At 36.4% G+C, this 24,137-nt stretch overlaps 1 protein-coding gene across 3 annotated transcripts in view; it reads right to left on the minus strand.

Annotated features, from left to right (window-relative positions):
• LOC150108435 (uncharacterized) overlaps positions 1–24,137 on the minus strand; it is a 292,118-nt gene that overhangs the window by 66,475 nt on the left and 201,506 nt on the right. For all 3 annotated transcript variants that reach the window (XM_090390777.1, XM_090390776.1, XM_090390778.1), the window contains exon 8: positions 17,011–17,058. In XM_090390777.1, the coding sequence (XP_090246903.1) occupies positions 17,011–17,058 (48 nt within the window). The remainder of the gene's footprint in view (positions 1–17,010; positions 17,059–24,137) is intronic.

Below are 24,137 nucleotides of genomic sequence, written 5' to 3' on the forward strand. Positions count from 1 at the left end.
GACAATTCTTTAGCTGCTTCTCGTACAACACGAGCTGGTATACCATCCAATCCCACAGATGTATTGACATTGAGCTTATGCAATAGACTACTCACCTCCACTTCATTAACCACAATTCCCGTATAATCTACTGGTTTATTCGTTTCTGCAATGTCACCACCTGGATGATATACTTTTGCAAAGTGCTCACTCAGTAACTCAACTATCTCAACTGATTCAGTTACCTCCCTACCATCGGCATTCTTTAAAATCAATATGCCATGTACATTTTTCCTTTTACTTGCTATATATCTAAAAAACTGTTTAGGATTCTCTTTAGCCTGCATGGCCAATGTTCTTTCGTAATCCTTTTTTGCTTTTCTTACCACACTCGTCACCCTTCTGGCCTGCACTTTATACTGTTCATGTGCCTGCCGGTCACCCTTCTCCTTAAATTCCCTCCATAGTTGTTTCTTTTTTTGCAACTCAAGCTTAATGGCATTATTCATCCATTTAACCCCTACTTGATTTATTATTCGGACTCTAGGTATACAGTCAGCCATTGCTTCATGCAAGCACTTCTAAACTACCTCCCATGCACTATCAATTTCTAGTCCTTGCAGTTGTACATACCATGGCACTGAACCAATCAAACTCCTAAGCTTGTCATACTTTCCAGCCCGATAATTCCACATGTACCCTGTCTTAATTGAAAATTCTACACCTTTAGCCACCTCCCAAGTTAAGACCCTATGATCACTCTCACCGATTGGTGGCAATGTGGTCATATTTGTTACAGCCAAATCCTCAGATGTAATTATTAGGTCAAGCACTCTCTGACCCCTAGTATTTTCCATTACATGCTGTCGCAGATAGTTATCCCTTAATCTTCTTCTTCTTCTGCAGCTTCTCCCACTTAAGTGGGGTCACTGTTGATAATGAGTCTCCTCCACACCTTCCTGTCTTGGGCTGTCACCACATCCAAGTTCTTCATCTTCAAGTCCTCTTCTACCAGCTCCCTCCATCTCTTCTTTGGCCGCCCACGCTTCCGCCTTCCTTGCACATCCATCTGCATGACCCTTCTTCCCACATATTCGTCCTCCCTCCTCATCACATGACCAAACCATCTCAACCTTGCCTCCTGTATTTTCGCTCCTAAGTTCGTAACTTTCACTGTTCCCCTGACATAGTCATTTCTCAGATGATCCTTTCTGGTCACACCGCACATCCACCTAAGCATTCTCATCTCTGCTACTTCCATCCTGCTGATGTTATTTTTCCTCAGGGCCACAGTTTCTATAGCATATGTCATAGCTGGCCTCACTACTGTCCTATAAATTTTGCCTTTCAGATTGATCGGCACCTTCTTATCACATAACACTCCAGCCATCTCCCTCCAGTTCCTCCAACCTGCTTGTATCCTGCATCCCACTTCCTTCTCACCTCCTCCATCTTCTTCCACTGTCGAACCTAAGTATCTAAAGTCTCTCACCTTCCTGATGACATTTCCTTCCAGCTCCAGGTCTGTCTCCTGGCCACCGCCCACTGTGCAACACATATACTCTGTCTTACTTCTGCTCAGTCTCATACCTCTCTCTTCCAGTACTTTTCTCCATCTTTCCAGTTTAGTTTCTGCTTCTTCTCTTGTATCTACACACAGCAAGATGTCATCTGCATACAACATTGTCCAAGGTGCATCTTCTCTCACCTCCTCTGTTACCACCTCCATCACAATATTAAACAGAAATGGACTTAATGCTGACCCTTGATGCAAGCCAACTGTTACTTGAAAACTTTCTGTCTGTCCCAAACAGGTCCGAACACTTGTCTTCACATTTCTGTACATTTCCTGCACCAACCTGACATATTTCTCCGGCACCTTCTTCTCCCTCAGACACCTCCAGACTTCTTGCCGTGGCACTCTATCGTATGCTTTCTCCAGATCAATAAATACCAGATGTAGCTCCCTTTGTTTCTCTCGATATTTTTCCATCATCTGTCGTAACCCAAAGATAGCATCTGTTGTTATCCCTTAATAACCGCATAAAATCCAGTTCCTTCCTCCCATGTGTCCTCTCCTCACTCCAATCAATGCGACCATAGTTGAAATCTCCCATAACAATCACCCTCCTTCCATCCATTTCTTCTATTTGCTTGTGCATACTGTCACTACCATCTTTTCCATCACCTGGTCTATAGCAGCACCCAATTGTATATTTAGTTCTGCTAGCCACAATCTCACACCAAATGGCCTCAAATGTGCTCTTTTCTCTATTCTGCAATTCAACTTCTATTCTCCTTGGCTGGAGCTCATCAGCTATCATCAACAATACTCCTCCCCCCATTTTATTCTCTCTGTCATTCCTGAACACACTATACCCATCACATTCAATCCCACTAGTTATATCATCTACAGTCAGCCATGTTTCACTAATACCTATAACCTGTGGTCTGGAAGTGCCAACCATGGCCAAAAACTCTTCCTTCTTGTTCCTAATACTCCTAGTATTAGTGTACATGAATTTAAGACCCCCATTAGCCCCAACCCTACCTTGATGCCTTATATTAACTATCCCACTCAGATTTGTTGTCCTTATTTGCTCTGGCATATTATATTCATTCTTACATTCAACTGCCTCCATAAGGACTGTATCTCTACTCCCCCCCCCTTAACAAATCTAGTTTCCCTGAATTTGCACATCCACTACATTCAGCAACACTTTCTCAAGTCTTCTTACACCGTAGCTATTCAAATGCAAGCCATCCATCTTATATAGATCCTTTCGTCCATCAAACTCACTCCACAAATTCCACACCACTCGTCATACATAACCCACGCATAAAGTCATTCGCAATTATAGCCCTCCTTTTAAACATTTCACTGTCATACCGTGGCAAAAGACTAATCATTCTAACTCTCTCACTCTTTTCTTTTGCTACCTCAAACAATTATTCAGGTCTTCTATCATTTCCATTTTATCTCCTTTCAAATCATTCGTACCTGCCACAACAATCATTTCTTTCACCCTTTCCTTTTGCTCTCTAATAGACTCAGTTAGTTAATTAATTCATTAATGACAATCAATCCCATCCTCATTGGTTTTTTATAAAAGAACCTCTGTAGAAAAATTGGGAGAACAATGGTACCGTGTACCCTTTGATTAGAAAAGGCCTACATTTGTTTCTTGTTGTGAAGAGAAGAATCTTTATATGTTTTTTTTTTTTTCTTCTGAAGGTGAGTTAACCAATCTCCTTGGGTTTTTCATTCTGCATACAAATAAATCAGCCCTCAGAAAACATGGAATTTACAGACAAAAAATACTAGTGGTGGTGGTGGGGAAACAGATGGCGTTGGTGGATTAAGTAGTGGAGACAAAATGCTGTAGAGTAGTTGTCCTCGCTCGATGAGTCTTTGGACTCACGTAATAATAATAATAATAATAATAAATAATTAATTATCAGTTTGACTTATTTGCTAAGTGGTTACCTGACTCAATTAATGCTACAAAGTAGTTCCCTTATTTCTGATTTTTCTTACATTACAAACATAACTCATTCTCCTTGAGGCTATCCCCCCCATCATCCCTTTTTAATCTAGCTGCAATAGCAATAGATATTAAATTTAATACTATAAAATAGGCATGCTCTTCTTATCCGTGCCTATTTTATACCCATCTTCAGCCTGGTGGGGGGGGGGGTTGAATCTCACCATTGACATGATGGATGTTTGCAATTCTGAAATTTATATCCTACTTTAACAGAACTTAAGTAGGATATGAATGAATGTGAAATGAATTTTATTGCTCTCAGTCCGAAATCACCTTCATGCTTATTGGAGGCCTACGTTGTCTTGAACATTTAAATTATGTAAAAATTAAATAATATAAAAATAATGAATAAACAACATCGATGAAGGTTCAAAGTTAGATAAATGAGAGAAGATGAGGGGAAAAGACTGGGACTTGTAGTGTTGCTTCTCATTAGTATTTATCTATGAATGGGAATAGAATGGCAATTTGAGATTTAGCCAACCAAATTATTTTCTCTATTGGTTTAAACCTAATGATGGTACAAAATGAAATATCATGTTGGTTTGGACATTCACAGGATAAACAAAGTTCCTTAATGAAAACATTGTTTTCATTAAGGAACCAGAGCAAATAGGCAAACATCAGCCAGTGGAACACTGGAATAAACTCAAACTCAACATCAGCAGGATCAAAATAGGCACAAATCAGTGTTAAAAAAAATCATCAACACAAAATAAGTGTAACTGTCAGAAGAATCACAGATTTACAATGTTGACATAATTCATGTTACAAAACTGAGAAGACAAAAACAATTGAGATTCTTCGACTACAAGATAATATATTCAAGCAATAATAATCACAAAAAAAGAAGTAGTTATAGTATTTAAAACTAAACATTAAAACATTTCAATTATTAAAAAGCTAGCCATTCCTTGTTGCTAAATCAGTTACGAGTTTCAAAAAAAAAAAAAAAAGAAAGAAAGAACTGGCATTAAATATAAAATTGGAAGACAAAAAACAACAGAATGGGAAGCTGATCTATCAAATACATTAAATCAAGACTTGATACACATGGTTATTAATATTTCAAAAAATGCATGCACTAAAGCATTTGAAAAAAAGTATCATAAATCTTGATTAAAAATATACTTAAAATTGTTAAAACAATCTAAGAAAAATATAACTAAATTATCTGCTGACAAATGGGTTGTTAATTTATCTGGCTGGCCTTTAATGAAAATGAGCTGAATGTACTACATGAGGTCATAAGTTTGCAATTTTGCCCAAACATATTCCATATTTAAGTTTCATATACAACATTGAAAAGAGCACCAGACATCTGTCTAGTATACTGAAGCTAACAGACTACATTTTGAAATAGCCAAAGTGATCTATGATGCCCAACTATCAGAATTGAATATTCCACAAGCAGAATTAAAAGCCCTGAATTCTCTAAATGTAATAATAATAATAATACAGTTACTACCAAAGCTGACAAAGGCAATATCATTGTGGTCTTAAATGGTAAATCTTATGATCGGAAAATGAATCTACTGCTTTGTGATCGCAATACTTACTCTCAGCTTAATAATGATCCTACCAAAAGTCAGCTCAAAAAACTCAAGTTACTGGATGAAACAACATCCATAGATCAAGAAGCCATCAAAAGACTCAAAATATTATTATTATAATTATTATGTGACACCTCAAAGACTCATCGAGGGAGAGAGTGTCAATAGCATCAAATGATTGATCCCTTCCAACTACTAACCACGCTCAAACTTGCTTAACTTTTTGCAAGCCATTAGTAGCAGAGGCTCTACCAATTGACCAACCTTTGCTGGTAAAAGTTATAATCAATTACATTTGGGTATGTAATTGATTATAACTCATATGAACTCAGATGAACCCAGATTAACTCAAGATGTAATTGATCATATCAATTACATCTTGAGTTCATCTGGACAAATGCGGAATCTCGTGCTTTCATTTCAGGCTTTCTGTTTTTCCCTCTCTCGTCTTTACATAGTTGCACGGTTACAATGCAGTTGCACCACTGATCCCATGCAAGACCTCCTAGAATATATGGTTCACCAAAATTACATAAAAGAAACTATACACTCAGACCTAATGTGGATTCTATAGGCAGTCCCACATATAAAATATCAAGATTCCTGTCTAATCTTCTCCTCACTGGCCACTCAACCCCTTCGATAAAAAATTCCATGAATTTCATACAAGGATAAAAAACATTAAATTAGCAGATACAGACATGTTAGTACGCTTTGACATGGTCTTCCTCTTCACTAATATCACTCACAAAGAAACAATAGATAAGGGTGTTTAGTCTTCTGCTTTAGTTGTAATAGGAGCTATTTCGCTAGTACAACATCACTTTTGCAGGCTATACATGGAAGCAGAAGTGGCCCAACAAATACAGGATGTTACCAACATGCTACATCCTATCACCACCTGGTGCAAATAAATAGGCAAAATCTGTTCCCTACACAACAGGGCTTAGAAAAAAGGAATTTAGAGTTATAATACCTGAGTTTAATCCTGCCGAAAAATGAACTAATGACTACAATAGAACATTAATCAAAAATTGCTACATTGATCTTCAAAACAATAAGATGAAGAGAGTAAGCCAAGACTTTAGAGGAACGGTGATTCTCCCATATATACAATTGGTTACAGACAAAATAGCAAGGTTGCTTCATCAACAAAATATAAAAGTCGCCTTCTACCCCCAAACAAGATCTCTAATCACCTGAAATCTCCTAAACCTCGACATCTGCTACTTAAAACAACCACATATCTAGAGGGATATGCTCATTAGAGCACTTCAACAATGCTGAAAACAAAAGAAAAAAACAAATCTGTTCTGGCAGCACTTACAATTGAAATAAAACGTCAAGTATTATGAAAATAAACAAAAATGTTCCACAGAGATTATCATTTTTTATTAAGACCTTTCATGCGAAGGGGGGCCTAGAAAGTTCTGATAAACACCTAGAATAAAAATGATATTAACACAACTGATATAACCACAAAAAAGAACATACAAGGATATAAGAACATAAGTTACCATAACTATGCTAATGATATATTCTTTCTTGTGGTTATATCAGTTGCTTTAATATCATTTTTGTTCTAGGTGTTTATCAGTTTTCCAGACGCCCCCCCCCCCCTTGTAGAATAAACAAAAATGATGAAACATGCTCTATAGTGCAACAACAAAAAAAAAAAAAAAAAAAAGATGATTTTACAACAGGTTTAACCTTCACTAATTCATCACATTACAAGAGTGTCATGATGAATGAGTGAAGACTAATTCATCACAACATGCTCATATTTACAAGTAATATTATACAGCATCACATTAACTGTAATAACAGTTAACAATCATAGAGAAAATATTTGTTAACTGCTATTACCTGTTTTCTAGTTTTTTATTTTATTTTATTTTATTTTATTTTATTAATGTAATTATACTGATGATGTGAAAGAAAAGAATTTCGCAAAACTAGTCAACAAATAAATAAAAATAGTTTCTTATCCTATGTGATAATTCTTATTCTAACTTATAGGAATAATACTTAATATCATATTCTTGGCAATTCCTGCAAATGTCTAGAACAAATTCCCTTGGTCTGAAATGCTGCCCAGAGCCTGGATACAACACTATGTGAGATTTCAAACTTTCTGGCAATATCAGTAATTCTGCGGCTTTCTTCAAATTTTCCAATAATTCTTCCACACGTGAAATCATCTAGAACAGGCATGGCCAACATCATTCTATACGAGGGCCAATATATGATGAGTGGTAGTGTCATGGGCTGCACACTTTTAGACAGAACTTAAATAAAAATAAACTCTGCATTTTTTCAAGGCAATAGTTATATGTATTGACTTACTATATTTGTTAACTTACTATATCATTTTACTACTTGGAGAACAATATAAACTACTTGAAACAGAGTCTCTGAAACTGATCACTGTAACCAGATCAGAGCAAGTGACTTTCAATGATGTGTTGCTCTGGAGCACATAGAAATCTACCACTTCCACTACTACAGCTCGCACAGAGAAGCAGTAGATTTTATAAATTGAGTAATCTTTTTAAAGCAATTTTGATTCTGTGTTGAGAATATAAAGCGTTTCCGTCATCAGAAATAATGAATATAACTAGTATATCAATCAGAAAATCTGCGGTCAAAATTAATAGCTAAATTTATAATACATGTAACTGAATATAGTTTTTATTCTGCCATGGGCACCACAAAATCACATTATGGGCCACGGGCCTGCTGTTGGCCACCTATGATCCAGATGATGCCTTTAAGACATTACAAGACATCCAAATTTAAAACTTTATTCCCTGATGAAAAGAGCTTCCTTCAGACATAATTTGCTTAGCACAGTCTTTGCTTTTTATCCTGTTGAGAGCTACCATGTGACCCCTTTGCATGCGATTTGAAAATATGAATGTGTAACCACTTTCTATTTGAAATCATCAGTTATACAAATTGCCACAAGCTGATTTTCTGCATTTGCAGTTGTAATCTTCAAAAATAGTGTTTGTCCTTAAGTTATGTACACCAGTGTATATGACTTCTATATTACTTCGATCATGATATTACTTCTGGATCTGGCTCTGATTGATGAGACCTCAATAAAAAAACAAGTTGAAACTGGTTTGGGTAGTATCGTATCCCTTCCTACAATGCTTAGAATTATACATGCATAAAAAGAATGTGTGCTTTGCATTATGAGATACAAAGGCAATTAATGTGAAATAATTAGCCTCTATACAAGTAGCTTAGTTGTGAAGATACTTCCCACACAAACATTGTTCTTTTACACTTGGATAAAGGATAAACTAGGAATATCATTTCTTTGCATCTTTAATTTAATTGATAACCAAGTGAAAAAACTTTCAACAGTTTTCAATTATGATTATGTCCATTTATATGATACTGCATTCACTCATATGATGGTTTTAGTGACGTGATGTTGCCAAGATCAACCAGTGTGCAGTTTTTTTGGATTCAGTTTTACATCATTATTCACTGCATCTTTCTGTATCTTGGTCTTTTACTATCATAAACTGTTTATTTCATTTAATTTCTAAATCTATTACATTAGATATTAAGATTAAATAATTGAATTTAGTGATAATGGTATTGCTACTCGGCAGTAAGGAATGATGGCAGATTCAGCTGCAGTCGCAAGTGGCGTATCGCCAAGTCCTCCGCCATTTAAGAACACTATTATAAGCAATATCATAAGGGACTGTGGCATGCAGTACTTGCGGCATGTATGCATCTCGGGAATTGGATATGTGGCTTGTGAAAGAGAGCGGAGAGCTTATGTGCGCAAAATGCAGGCAGTTGGAGGAAATAAGTGCATTAGAAATATCGATATCCGGCTTTGTTGCTCCAGGAACAGGGAATGAATGTAGGAAGACAAGTAGTGTGATAGGAGAGAATGAAAAAATATATATATATAAGAATGAGAAAATAATAGTTGATAGTGTGGAAGGTGTGAGTGACTGTGAAAGTTTAGGAGATGGTTTTGTTTGGGAGAGTGAATTTAGATTAAGAGTGACTGACCTGCAGAGGGAGTTAGATGAGCTGAAAGAAGAAGTGGAATGTCTTGTGAATGAGAGCAGAAGTATGAAAGATAAGATTAGGAGAATGGAAGAGATAAATGCAAGGCAAATCAGAGTACGGGGAGAGAGAGAATTTAGGGAGTATGAGTGAGAGGTATGAGGGTGCTAGAAGAGGAGAGAATGGAAACAGTAGAAGAGAGGGAATGAGAGAAAGGTATGGGAATGCTAGCAGATGAGAGGATGGAAACAGTAGGAGAGACGGAATGAGAGAGAGATATAGAAGTACTAGAAGAGGAGAGAATGGAAACGATAGGAGAGATGGAATGAGAGAGAGGTATGGGAATGCTAGAAGACGACATGATGGAAACAGTAGGAGAGACAGAATGAGAGAGGGATATGGAAGTGCTAGAAGTGGAGAAAATGGAAACAGTAGGAGAGAGGGAATAGTGTACCCTTCCCTCTTACACCAATGAGCTGTGGATTTAAAACTCGCAATGAGCACGGATGTTTTCTGATTGTTTTTAGGTAACAGATGAATTTTGTTGCGGTGCTTAAGAGTCGAAGCTGTATAACTGAGAGGAGACCTCCACATATCCTTTAAAGGAATGCAGACCAGGGCTTCTGACCTAATGTCCAATCCTCACCTTCTCGTGGTGTACCCTGTTGGGTATTGAATGGTTGCCAACCTGGATACTGAATGAACGAGGATGGGCTGGCAATTTGGGATTTAGCCGACCAAATTGTATTCTTATTGGCTTAAACCAATATACAAAATGATGGCACAACAGGACAAAATTTCGTGCCGGCTGGGCGTCGCCAGGTTAAACAAGTCCCCCCCCTGTTGTTTTCACCAGGGAACCAGGACGAACAGCGAAAAGTCAGCTACTGGAACAAATCTGAAATCACACCCCAACTCAACATCACCAGAGTTAAAGATCATCAGTACTATCAACATAAGAAGCCTGAATGGCAAAGAAATGGAGCTAGCTCAGGAATTAGATAAGTACCAGATTGACATAATAGGGGTGACTGAAACAAAAAAGACAAAAACTGGTGAGATCTTTCTGAGCAATAAATACAAATGTTATATTCAGGCAATGACAATCAGAGAAAATTAGGGAAAGAAGGGGTAGCCATAGTATTCAACACTTAATACGAAGCTAATCTTCTTGAATGGCAGGCGGTCTCAAGTAGAGTGATGTGAACAAATATCAGAATGGGGAATTGGACAATGAGACTTATTTGTGCCCATGGTCCCACAGAAGGCTCTACTAAGGTAGAAGTGGAGGAATTTTTTGAGGCTCTAGAGAAAGCTACTGACACAATGAAAAAGGAAAACTTGGTCCTTGTTGGGGATCTAAATAGCAGAGTAGGAAATGATTGCGAGACATACAAAAATATTTTGCGCAAATTTGGAGAAAAGAGCAAAGCTAATAATAATGGCAAATATCTGTTGGATTTCTGCTCAGTACATGGACTGGTTATTACTAACACCATGTTCTAACATAAATATGTGCACAAATTCACATGGAGAGAAGAGGCAAGGAATAAGAAAAGTCTCATTCACTATGTTATTGTTGATAGTGATGTTTTCTCCCTGGTGCTGGACACCGGAGTGTACAGAGGATTTGAAATTGGAAGTGATCACTATTTAGTCTTGAGCAGGAAATTGAATTTCATATTCAAAAGAATATCATGTAAGAAAGTTTTAAAGTGAATAAAAGTTGAGCAGCTCTTAGATGCAAACTATAGACTAAAACACACAAAGATTATTGAAAAAAAATGAAAGAGTTTGAGAATAAGAACCAAACCTCGGAGATTCAGTGGCAAACATTGAAGAAAACCCTGACTGATTCAGCCAGAGAGGCATGTGGTGAGGTTGTCTGCAAGGATAGAAAAATCAGAACTCCATGGTGGACACAGGAAGTTAAAGAGGTGGTGAAAGAAAAGAAGAAAGCATATCAAAAGTTCCTGGCAAATAAATCAGCTTGTGCTCTTAGAGAATACAGAGACAAATGTAAGAAAGCTAAACAGTGTGTAAAACTAGCTAAACAAAAGTCATGGGAGGACTTTGGCAAAAACATAGAAAATAAATATCAAGAAGGTGGTGGTGGTGGCAAAATATTCTAGAGGCTGTTGAAGAAGCTTAGGAATGGAGGAAAGAGTGCTGTAAAAGGAGTTAGAGATGATAAAGGTGACATGAAAATGGGAGAAAAAGATCCTTGAAGTATGGATTAATTACTTTGAAAAACTGCTGAAAGAAACAAGCAGTGATGACAGCACAGTGGTAAAAAACACTGACCAGGCATGCAGTCAGGAATACATATCCATACTTGAAGTAGAAAAAGCATCAAAGGCAAGGCTTGAAATGTGGAAAGGCAGCAGGAGAAGATGATATTCGACCAGAAATGCTGAAGCATGGTGGTATACAAGTCTTACAGTGGCTGCACTGCATAGTTCAGAAAGCCTGGACAGAGGGATGAATTCCCGATGATTTGGAGTAGAGCTCTAATAGTACCCATAAAAAGGGAAATAACTCTGAATGTGAGAATTACAGAAGTATTTCCCTACTGAGTGTTCCAGGCAAGATTTATGCCAGTATACTTGAGAAATGATTGAGAAGAATTGTGAAGAAAAGCTTGATGAAAAACAAGCTGAATTCAGGCCAAATAGAGGCTGTTGGGATCAGATCTTCACTTTATGACAATTAGTTGAGAAAGCATTGGAATATATCAAAGATCTGTATTTAAGCTTTGTCGATCTGGAAAAGGCATATGACAAGGTGCCAAGAGACAAGCTATTCAATACACTTCTGTTATATGGTGTCAATGGGGCATTATATCAAGCAATACTTAGTCTTTATTTGAGTTGCAAGTCAGCAGTTAGAACTGAAGGAAGTACAGGAAGATGGTTTAATGTTAAATCTGGTGTGAGACAAGGATGTACATTATCCCCTCTGTTATTCATTATCAATATGGATCACATTATGCAGGAAAGTGGTATTAAACCTAATATCAAAATTGGAGGTGTTAATCTCAGCTCTTTGTTTTATGTGGATGATGTTATACTTCTAAATAAATCCTCTACAAGTTTGCAAGATTCCCTGATTAAATTGAATAATTGTTGTAATAGATATGGTTATGAAGGTCAGAAATAAAAAGAACAATGAAAATAGGTAGAATCGTTGAACATGTCAACTGTGTTTTGAATGGGGAACCTGTGGAACATAAAACATTTCAGCTACTTAGGCACGATTTTTAGTGAAGATAGTAAATTAAATATGGTAATAGACAACAGAATCAACAAAGCTGGTATGGTAGGAAGTCAAATGAATAAATTCATATGGAATAAGAGAGAAATTAGTCAGAACACTAAATTAGCTGTATACAAGACAGTGTTCAAACCAGTTTTAACTTATGGATCTGAGAGCTGGGGCAGAAGTAAAACACTTGACCAAAGACTAGAGACCGTAGATATGAGTCCTGAGAAAGATTAGGGGGGGGGGGGGGAGTATGAACAGATGGCATCAATGGCAATATCATATTAAAAATGAGGATATTAGGAAAGAACTTGACAATGTTAACATTCAGGAATGTGTTAGCAATGCTAATCTCAGGTGGTGGTCACTTAAATAGAATGGGAGAGAGGAGATTAGATTAGCAAAAAAGTGTTCCTCTGCCAGGGGTTGGCAGGAAAAAAGACCCAGAGGAAGGCCAAGATATAGGTGGTTTGATATGGTACAAAGAGCCTTAGACGATAGAAATATCATCATCATCATCATCATCATCAAATTCCTGCCATGTACCCTCAAGGGGTGTACAGGATATGACAGTACTACATGAAAAAATTACATCATTACTAACTTCCTATCTACAATTTTCCTCCAAATCAGTCTGTTACTTGTCAAGACTCCAACATTATCAGATCTTATATTTCTATCGTCTAAGGCACTTTGTACTGTATCAATCCACCTATATCTTGGTCTTCCTCTGGGTCGTTTTCCTGCCAACCTGGCAGAGAACACTTGTTTTGCTAATCTTTCCTCTCCCATTCTATTTAAGTGACCATACCATCTGAGATTAGCTCTGCTAACGCATTCCTGGATGCTGACAATGTCAAGTTCTTTCCTAATATCCTCATTTTTAATATGATATTGCCATTGATGCCATCTGTTCACGCCTCTAATCTTTCTCAGGACTCTCATATCTGCGGTCTCTAGTCTTTGGTCAAGTGTTTTACTTCTGACCCAGCTCTCAGATCCATAAGTTAAAATTGGTTTGAACACAGTCTTGTATACAGCTAATTTAGTGTTCCGACTAATTTCTTTCTTATTCCATATGAATTTATTCAATTGACTTCCCACCATACCAGCTTTGCTGATTCTGTTGTCTATTTCTATATTTAGTTTACCATCTTCAGTAAAAATTGTGCCTAAGTAGCTGAAATGTTTTACTTGTTCCACAGGTTCTCCATTCACAACACAGTTGACATTTTCAATGATTCTGCCTATTTTCATTGTCTTTGTCTTTTTATTGCTGACCTTCATACCATATCTATTACAACAGCTATTCAATTTAGTCAGAGAATCTTGCAGACTTGTAGCGGATTTATTTAGAAGTATAACATCATCCGCATAAAGCAAAGAGCTGACATTAACATCTCCAATTTTGATATCAGGTTTAATACCACATTCCTTCATAATGTGATCCATATAGATAATGAATAACAGAGGGGATAATGTACATCCTTGTCTCACACCAGATTTAACATTAAACCATCTTCCTGTACTTCCTTCAATTCTAACTGCTGACTCACAACTCAAATAAAGACAAAGTATTGCTTGATATAATGCCCCATTGACACCATATAACTGCAGCGTATTGAATAGCTTCTCTCTTGGCACCTTGTCATATGCCTTTTCCAAATCGACAAAACTTAAATACAGATCTTTGTTATATTCCCATGCTTTCTCAACTATTTGTCGTAAAGTGAAGATCTGATCCTGACAGCCTCTATTTGGCCTGAATCCAGCTTGTTCTTCACCAAGCTTTTCTTCCACAATTCTTCTCAACCGTTTCTCAAATACACTTGCATAGATCTTTCCAGGAACACTCAGTAGGGAAATACCTCTGTAATTCTCACATTCAGTTTTATTTCCCTTTTTATATATGGGTACTATGAGAGCTCTACTCCAATCATCGGGAATTCGTCCCTCTGTCCAGGCTTTCTGAACTATGCAGTGCAGCCACTGTAAGACTCTTATACCACCATACTTCAGCATTTCTGGTCGAATATCATTTACTCCTGCTGCCTTTCCACATTTCAAGCCTTTGATGGCTTTTTCTACTTCAAGTATGGATATGTATTCCTGACTGCATGCCTGGTCAGTGTTTTTTATCACTGTGCTGTCATCACTGCTTGTTTCATTTAGCAGTTTTTCAAAGTAATTACTCCATACTTCAAGGATATCTTTTTCTCCTGTTTTCATTTCACCTTTATCATCTCTAATTCCTTTTACAGCACTCTTTCCTCCATTCCTAAGCTTCTTCAACAACCTCCAGAATATTTTGCCACCTTCTTGATATTTATTTTCTATATTCTTGCCAAAGTCCTCCCATGACTTTTGTTTAGCTAGTTTTACACACTGTTTAGCTTTCTTACATTTGTCTCTGTATTCTGTAAGAGTAAAAGCTGACTTATTTGCCAGGAACTTTTGATATGCTTTCTTCTTTTCCTTCACTGCCTCTTTAACTTCCTGTGTCCACCAGGGAGTTCTGATTTTTTTATCTTTGCACACAACCTCACCACATGCCTCTCTGGCAGAATTAATCAATGTTTCCTTCAGAGTTTGCCAATGAATCTCCAAGGTTTGATTCCTGTTCTCAAACTCTTTCATTTTCTTTTCGATAGAAATATAAGATCTGATAATGTTGGAGTCTTGACAAATAACAGACTGATTTGGAGGAAAATTGTAGATAGGAAGTTAGTAATGATGTAAATTTTTCATGTAGTACTATCATATCCTGTACACCCCTTGAGGGTACATGTCAGGAATTTGATGATGATGATGAATTTTGTCATCTGATGTAAAACCACAGCGCTGCTTATTGAAAGCCTGAAGTGGCTTGAGTGGTTTCCATGTCTGGTCATGAAATTTGAGCAAGATTTCTGAACCAGGTTAAAATGAATAAAAATTACAATGAAACTGAAATTAGGAAACTAACCGATCAGTAAATATGTTGAAAGTTTATTTTTCACTTGGTTAGAGTATAATAAATTTAGTTTAATCCTTTATCCAAGTGTGAGCAAACAAAGTTTGCGCCTGAAAGTATCTTCAGGACTGGGTTAAGGTGGTACAACACCAGGGCAACTCGTTGCAAAGGTGGAGCAAGCTACCAACACTCCTATCTCAGTATCTCTCATAATGCATAACACATCTCCTTGCGGATATGTCTAATGAACATTAGACATGTCCACAAGGAGATGTGTTTTAAGGAAGGAAGGCAAAATGTGGAAGATCTTGAACGTGAGGGAAAACCTTCAATGTCCATCACAGAGACAATGATCAACACAGCAGCGATTATCATCAAGGAGAATCGCAGAATTGCAGTATACCAGCTGCATGTTGTCCTGAATATTTCTGTGGGAAGTGTTCACTCACTTGGGACTGAAACGTGTTTGCGCCCGATGGAGTCCCAAACTCTTGACACCAGAGCAAATGCAGCATCGAGTGGATGTGTGCACAGAATGGAAAGAAAGACTGGAACAAGAAGGCAACAACTTCTTAAGCTTGTCCAATGCCGATTTTTGCAAATGCACACAAAATTTAATCGCTCGTAGGCGCGCCGAAACAAGCTTGCATTTAGTCACATGACACTCTGGCACATCAGCCCGTATACGTCATCTATCAACCTCTTTTGTTAATACAGACAGCAACATTTTTTTATTCCAAAGAAATTAATATTGTGATGAGTGGTTTCACGACAGTAAAATTAGTCTTATTACTTATTGAACAGCCTACGTATATATATAATTTTTTATATTCAGCATGAAACTCTTAGATTAGATTTCCTATCTTTAATTTCTTATTCGGCTAAGAAATAATGTGGTATTCAATATCCACTTAATTTTGAATAATTTTGCTTCACCAAAGAGAAGTCTGTTGGCTCTTATTTCAGTAATTGTATTTGCGCACCTTTTTTGGCAACTCGTACAGTAAAGATATAAGTTCTGACCATTGAAACCTTAGTATTACATCTAGGTCTACCTACTCACTGATTAGACCTCATAAAAGATTGAAACCGATCTGGGTAGTGACCTTCTCTCATAATGTAGAACAATAATACATCTCCTAGGAGCTGTGTTTTTCATTATGCGAAAATGCTAAGAACAGTGATCGGATCTTACTCCACCTTTACTACGCCCTAGCATTGCACTACAAGGTGTTGGCTTACGCTTGGACTCGCCGATCTTTATCTTTATATATATACAGTTTTCTATATTTGGCACGAAACTCTTAGATTAGATTAGATTTCCTATCTTTGAGTTTCTTATTCAGCTAAGAAATAATGTGGTATTCAATATCCACTTAATTTTGAATAATTTTACTTCGCCGAAGTGAAGCCTGTTGGCTCTTATTTCAGTAAAAATATTAAGATATATTTAATGCAACTTAACAGAAACAATGAATTTAAATTTTATATATTTAATGCAACTTAACAGAAGCAATGAATTTAAATTTTATAGTGTTTAAACTGTAAATTGTAATGATGCATAAACCTGTTATAACCAAAGTAGTATTTCAAATATCTTAAAATTATAAAATTTAAATAATCAAATTTATATATATTTAATTATGTTGATTTTAAAATATGTGACCAAACTTACCCTGGCACAGTAAGTCCCTTCTTTTAATGATAGTTCTATTGGTAAATTCTAGGAAGATGAAAAATATCATGAATAATTAAAATGAATTAATATGTAACATTTCTTTTTCATAAGTTTATTATTATTATTATTATTATTATTATGCAGGCTCATCCTGGGAATCAAAGACTTTTTGAAGAAGGATCCTCTTCCAAGCCACACAATGTCTAGTCAACATTTATTAATGTAATTTAATCATATATAACTTCTAAATTTCCTAAGTCATTATGGCATTCTGTGAACGATGCTTATTCTTGCAACACTATTCATTTATTCACTATTATTATTATTCTGAGGAATCTTTATTATGAACAAGAAGCAACTGCCCGAACAGATCTTGGAGAAACTGAGTATTTCACAATAGGTAAAGGGGTGCGACAAGGATGTATTTTATCTCAAGTACAGCGAATACATTTTAAGAATGGCAGGGCTGGAGGAGTCTTCAGTTGGAATTAAAATTGGCGGAAAAAATATTAATAATTTGAGGTATGCAGGTGATACCACTTTCTAGCAGAATGCAAAGCAGATTTGAAGGGACTTATTATGAAAGTTAAAGAAGAAAGTGCTAAATATGGTCTTAAACTTAACCTCAAAAAAAGACAAAAGTTATGGCAACATATGAACTTAATGATTTTGAAGTAGATGGGGAGAAAATGGAAGCAGTTAACAATTTTGTGCTAGGATCCCGAATTGATAAAGATGGTTATTGTACCGAATAAGTTAGAAGAAGATTATTATTCGGAAAAAAAGCAATGATCAATTTAAGCAAGATCTTTAAAGATAAAGATATTAGCCTCGCAACAAAAATCAGAATCGTGAAAGCAATGGTATTCCCTGTGGTGTTGTATGGATGTGAAAGTTGGACCCTGAGAAAGAGTGAAAGAAGGAAGATAGGTGCATTTGAATTATGGGTTTGGAGACGCTTACTAAGAATACCATGGACTGCAAAGCAAATCAATAAATCAGTGATAGACAGAATAAAGCCAGATTGCTCCCTTTGAAGCTATGATCATCAAGCAAAAATTGTCATACTTTGGACATATTATGCAAGCAAATGACTGTCTGGAGAAGAAGATGATGCTTGCTAAAGTTGATGGAAGCAGGAGAAGAGGAAGACCAAGAATTAGATGGGTGGATGGAGTTAAAGAAGCAACTGGAGTGCGCTTGGAGGTTCTAAAAGACATGGTCGGGGACAGATCAGAATGGAGAGTGTATGTTCGTGGAGTCGCCAGGAGTCGGAAATGACTCGATGGATCATAACACACACACATTATTATTCATCAATTACCATTATTCTTAGCTAATTATCTGAATGGAATTATTAGATAATTATCACTGCTCAACTTTGGTACAGAACTTTTTTCCAATATAGCTAGCAAAGAAAAGAATATGTATAGCAGGAGAACTCTACTGCACAAAAGTCACATGTTTGGTAAAGCAAAACTCTGAGTGAGATTATATATATATATATATATATATATATATTGCCTCCATAGCTTAGTCAGTATAGTTGAAGCTCTTTGGTCAAAAGACCTGGGTTCGATTCCCGTCAGTGATGTGAGAAACCTATATCTGGTCTCTTTCGACAAAAGATGAGTTAGCCGGTCTCATACGGAAGTCAAGGATTCGTGAACCACTGGCCTTGTACACACACACTTCCACACAGACAGATAAAATACCTCTCCCCCAACATCAGGCTCCACGATAAGTCAGTTGGGATTGCGTGTAAGGTAGCATCATGTAAGAAGACCGACCCCAAATAGATGGAATAAGGCACAAGAGGAAGAAGAAGACTATATATACATAACATACACTAAAATTAGTATTCCCAATAAAAAGGTGAGAATAATCAAATAAATGTATAAGGGAAGTAAAAATTGAGTTATTGCTAAATTGTACATAAAAGTTGAATTCAGATATAGGTTTGGTGAAATTCTACAGGATAGAAGGGTGGTTGATAGAGAGATATCAGAGAGTAGTTTATTCAGGAATAGAGTCCAAAATCAGGCCTGTGACTAGTGGCATGCCGCAGGGTTCTGTTCTAGGACCGCTACTGCTTAATTTGTACATTAACGATATAGGAAAGGATCTGAGAGGAACTGTTCAGTTATTTGCCGATGATGCAAAGTTGGGAAGAGCAATAATAAATACAGATGATGTCAAAATTTTGCAGGATGATTTGGAAATATTAGCATACTACTGAACAAAGGAGAATGGATGCCAGTTTAATGTGGCAAAGTGAAGGTTATGCATTTTGGGGTGAGAAGATTAACAGCTGTATACCACATTGGTGGAACTGTACTCCAGGAATTTGATGAAGCCAGAGTCTTGGGAGTATTAGTAGATAAAGTTTAGGGGGCACATAACAAAAGTGGCTAAAGCAGCTCATCAGATTACTTGGTTACGGAAGAATATTTTGACGAGCAGGAACAAGCAGGTTACTGTTTCTCTTTATCAAGCATTGATAAGCCCCCCCCATCTTGACTACTACATGCAGATCTAGGTGGCAGGGTTTCTTGGTGATGATGATGCGGAGGATCCAGAGACGAATAACCAAGATGGTAACATGTCTATGGAATGAACCTTATGAGAACAGGTTGAAGATTTGTGGGTTACAGAAACTTGTTGGTAGGCGAAAAAAGGGGGTAATATGACTGAGACATACAAATTACTGGGGGTTTTTACAAGATTAATTCAGAGGAAATTTTTCAGAAGAGGTCTGGTGGTGGGAGAACTAGGAGCCATCCATGGAAACTGAGCAAGAGTGTAGTTAGCAAGTGTGTCAGAACTAGGTTTCTTGCTTGGAGAGTAGTAAATGAATGGAATAGGTTGCCAGAGTCTGTTTTGGGTTCCATGACTGTGAATGAGCAAGGTATGATAGATGTTGGATACTTTTTCACATGATGTTTAGGGCCTCTCTCGATGAGTCTAAGGATTCCTTGGAGTAGCCTGTAATAATAATAATAATAATTATTATTATTATTATTATCATCATTATCATATTCCTGACATGTACCCTCAAGAGGAATGCAGGATATGATAGTACTACATGAAAAATTTACATCATTACTGACTTCCAATCTACAATTTTTCTCCAAATCAATCTATTACCTGTCAAGACTCTAACATTATTAGAACTTATATTTATATTTCTATCTTCTAAGGCACTTTTTACCATATCAATCCACCTATATCTTGGCCTTCCTCTCGGTCTTTTTTCCTGCCAACCTGGCAGAGAACACTTGTTTTGCTAATCTAATCTCCTCTCTCCCATTCTGTTTAAGTGACCACCACCTTAGATTAGCACTGCTAACACATTCCTGGATGTTAACAATGTCCAGTTCTTTCCTAATATCCTCATTTTTAATATGATATTGCCATTGATGCCATCTGTTCATGCCCCTAATCATTCTCAGGACTCTCATGAGTAGGGGAGTGAGAGGCAGGTTTTTTTCGTGCAGAGTTGTGAATGATTGGAATGCCTTGCCTGAGAATGTGGTGTCTGCAAAGAGTTTGAATGTGTTTAAACAACGGTATGATGATCTGTGTGTGTCATAAAAGGACCTCCCAGATGAGTCTTTGACTCCATGAGGTCTTGGGGTGGTAATAATAATAATAATAATATCTGCAGTCTCTAGTCTTTGGTCAAGTGTTTTACTTCTAACCCGGCTCTCAGATCCATAAGTTAATATTGGTTTAAACACTGCCTTGTATACAGCTAATTTAGTGTTTTGGCTAATTTCTCTCTTATTCCATATAAATATATATTCATTTGACTTCCTAGCATACCAACTTTGTTGATTCTGTTGTCTATTTCCATATTTAATTTACCATCTTCACTAAAAATCATGTCTAAGTAGCTGAAATGTTTTACTTGTTCTATATGTTTTCCATTCCCAATACAGTTTCATATTTTCAATGCTTCTGTCTATTTTCATTGTCTTTGTCTAGTTATTGCTGAACAAGACAAAGAATGAAGATATATACATATTCAATATATTCAGTCAGGGAATTTAGTCAGGGAGATTTATTTAGAAGTATAACCATCCAAAGAAAGCAAAGAGCTGAGATGAACATCTTCAATTTTGATATCAGGTTTAATACCACTTTCCTTCATAATGTGATCCATATAGATAATAAATAACAGAGGGGATAATGTTCATTGTTGTCTGACACCAGATTTAACGTTAAACCATCTTCCTGAACTCCCTTGAATTCTAACTGCTGACTTACAACTCAAATAAAGACTAAGTATTGCTTCATATAATGACACCATACAACTGTTGCATTTTGAATAGCTTCTCTTTCATTTTAGAAATTATGGACTTTACAACTGTGTTATAAATAGCTCTTTTAATTTCCTGACGTTTCGATCTTCATATTAAGATCATCATTTAGAGTATATACAAATATACAAGGACAAGCTGAGTTACATTACACAGTAAGCTAAAGAAACAATGATTTGATCATTGTCAAAAAGTCGGGAAATTAAAAAAGCTATTTATAACACGCTATTTTAAAATTCATAATTTCATAAAAAGAGCTATTTTAAAGTTCATAATTTCTAAAATGAATGCTGACTACTAAAAGAAAGGAATAGCTTCTCTCTTGGCACCTTGTCATATAGCTTTTGCAGGTCTACAAAACTTACGTATTTGCAGGCATATAAGACACACCCCCTTTTTTGTACACATTTTTTAGGAAAAAACTTTATCACAAAACTTTATTAATACAGACATTTAAAGGTTGAAGCTGACTAGTTAGACCTCCTGGAATTACAGCTAACTGAGTTTTCAATTCCTTGTGTTAATTTTTAACATCTTCTGTTCTGTAAGAAAGAAACTGATCCCATATAATGAATTTACAGTATTTCAAATATAAAGTAATAAGTAGGTCTACTTTCAACAAATACCGAATCTAACCAGGAAAGCGTACCCACCTTTTAATCTTCTTTGTCAAAACCCAGAAATTCAACTCCAGAGCTAAATGAGAGATACTTGAAACCTCTTCTAAATCAGAAGCTGAATCCTCATACAACAAATTAATGCCACATTTCTTAAATGATTTAACCACTGTCTCAGCTTTCACAGCATCCCATGAAGCTTTGACCCACTCACAAACTTGCGAAATGCTAGGCCTCTTCCTTCTTCCTGATGGAGCAACCTCAAAATCTGAAGACTGCATCCAACAGTCTTCTGGATGCAGTGTTCCACTTCTCCTTCATAAATCCATGAAATGGTTTATTAATACAGACATTTAAAGGTTGAAGCTGACTAGTTAGACCTCCTGGAATTACAGCTAACTGAGTTTTCAATTCCTTGAGTTAATTTTTAACATCTTCTGTTCTGTAAGAACGAAACTGATCCCATAGTAGCAGGGTAGGCTTCTTCAACTGTCCGCAGGAGCGCCTAGACCAAATGTTATCTATCCATAACTAACTAATGTAAATGGAATGCTCTCACACACCGCAAGGAAGCAAATAAGAAATCACATAACTCGGAACAGAGAAAATTTCCAGAAATGAAAGTAATAAAAAACTGAGTATCGGCATATAAGACGCACCCTGTTTTTCAGGCCTATTTTCAAAGAAAAAAAGTGCGTCTTATACGCCGACAAATACGGTAAATACAGATCTTTGTTATATTATCACTATTACATGATCCCTCCAGGAAGTCCAAAGACTCATCGAGGGAGGGCACCTACTCTACAGCTCTCCATCTCCACCACTCAATCCATCAACTACAACAAACTGCAACTACCATCATCATCTACACCAACACCATCTACCGCCCACAACCACCATTTGTATTTTCACAGACAATCACAAACATCCATGCCCACAGCGGGATTCGAACCCACAGACTTTTGGATGGAGAGCATATATACTAACCACTCGGCCAACCCCAGGCTGGCAATATTCCCATGTTTTCTCAACTATTTGTCGTAAAGTGAAAATCTGATCCTGACAGCCTCTTTCTGGCCTGAATCCAGCTTGTTCTTCACCAGGCTTCACTTTCACAATCCTTCTCAACTGTTTCTCAAGTATACTTGCATAAATCTTACCAGGAACACATAGCAGAGAAATACCTCCGCAATTCTCACATTCAGTTTTATTTCCTTTTTTATATATGGGTACTATGAGAGCTCTACTCCAATCATTTGGAATTCATCCCTCTGTCCAGGCCTTCTGAACTATACAGTGCAGCTGCTGTAAGACTTTCATACCTCCATACTTGAGCATTTCTGGTCAAATATCATCTACTCCAGCTGCCTGGAATACATATCCATACTTGAAGTATGGATATGTATTATTGACTGCATGCCTAGTCAGTGTTTTTTGCCACTGTGCTGTCACTGACTGTTTCATTTAGCAATTTTTCGAAGTAATTACTCCATATTTCAAGGATATATTTTTCTCCAGTTTTCATGTCACCTTTATCATCTCATCTTTATCAATTATTATTATTATTGTACACTAAACAACATCCGAATGGTTTGAGATAAGATGTAGTGTAAGACAGGGTTGTGTAAGGTCCTGATTATTGTTTACCACAGTCATTGCTTAATTATGAGAAAAGTTACAGAACAGGAATTAAATGGAATCCTATGTTTATCTAGATAATGCTATTGACAGTTTTGATATCAATGAAATACATGATATACAAACAAAATCAGAAGACTTGTATAAAACAGCTGCAATGTTTGGTCTTAAAATAAATATGACTAAAGCAAAAGTGCTTAAACTAAACAGCAAATGCTACAAAACTATCAAAATTAATCAGCATGTTATAGAAGTTAACTATTTACATACTTGGGAACAAATGTAGATACTGAAGGTGGAACTGACATGGATATAATACAAAGACTGGCAAATGCTAATACTAGTTTCAGAAAATTAAATAATATATGGAAATCTTCAAAATACCATAATAAAATCAAAATAAAGATCTTCAATAGCAATATTAAGGTCATTATTACATGGATTGGAGATATGGAAGCTGACAAAAAAAAAAAATAAAATAAAATAAAATAAAATACCAGTAAGCTAAATTAAATAGTTTCTAAACCAAATGATTGTATAAAATATT

This window comes from Typopeltis vanoorti, chromosome 3, assembly GCF_054136105.1.
Source record: "Typopeltis vanoorti isolate ZY-2024b chromosome 3, IOZ_Tvanoo_1.0, whole genome shotgun sequence".
Taxonomy (NCBI): Eukaryota; Metazoa; Arthropoda; class Arachnida; order Uropygi; family Thelyphonidae; genus Typopeltis; species Typopeltis vanoorti.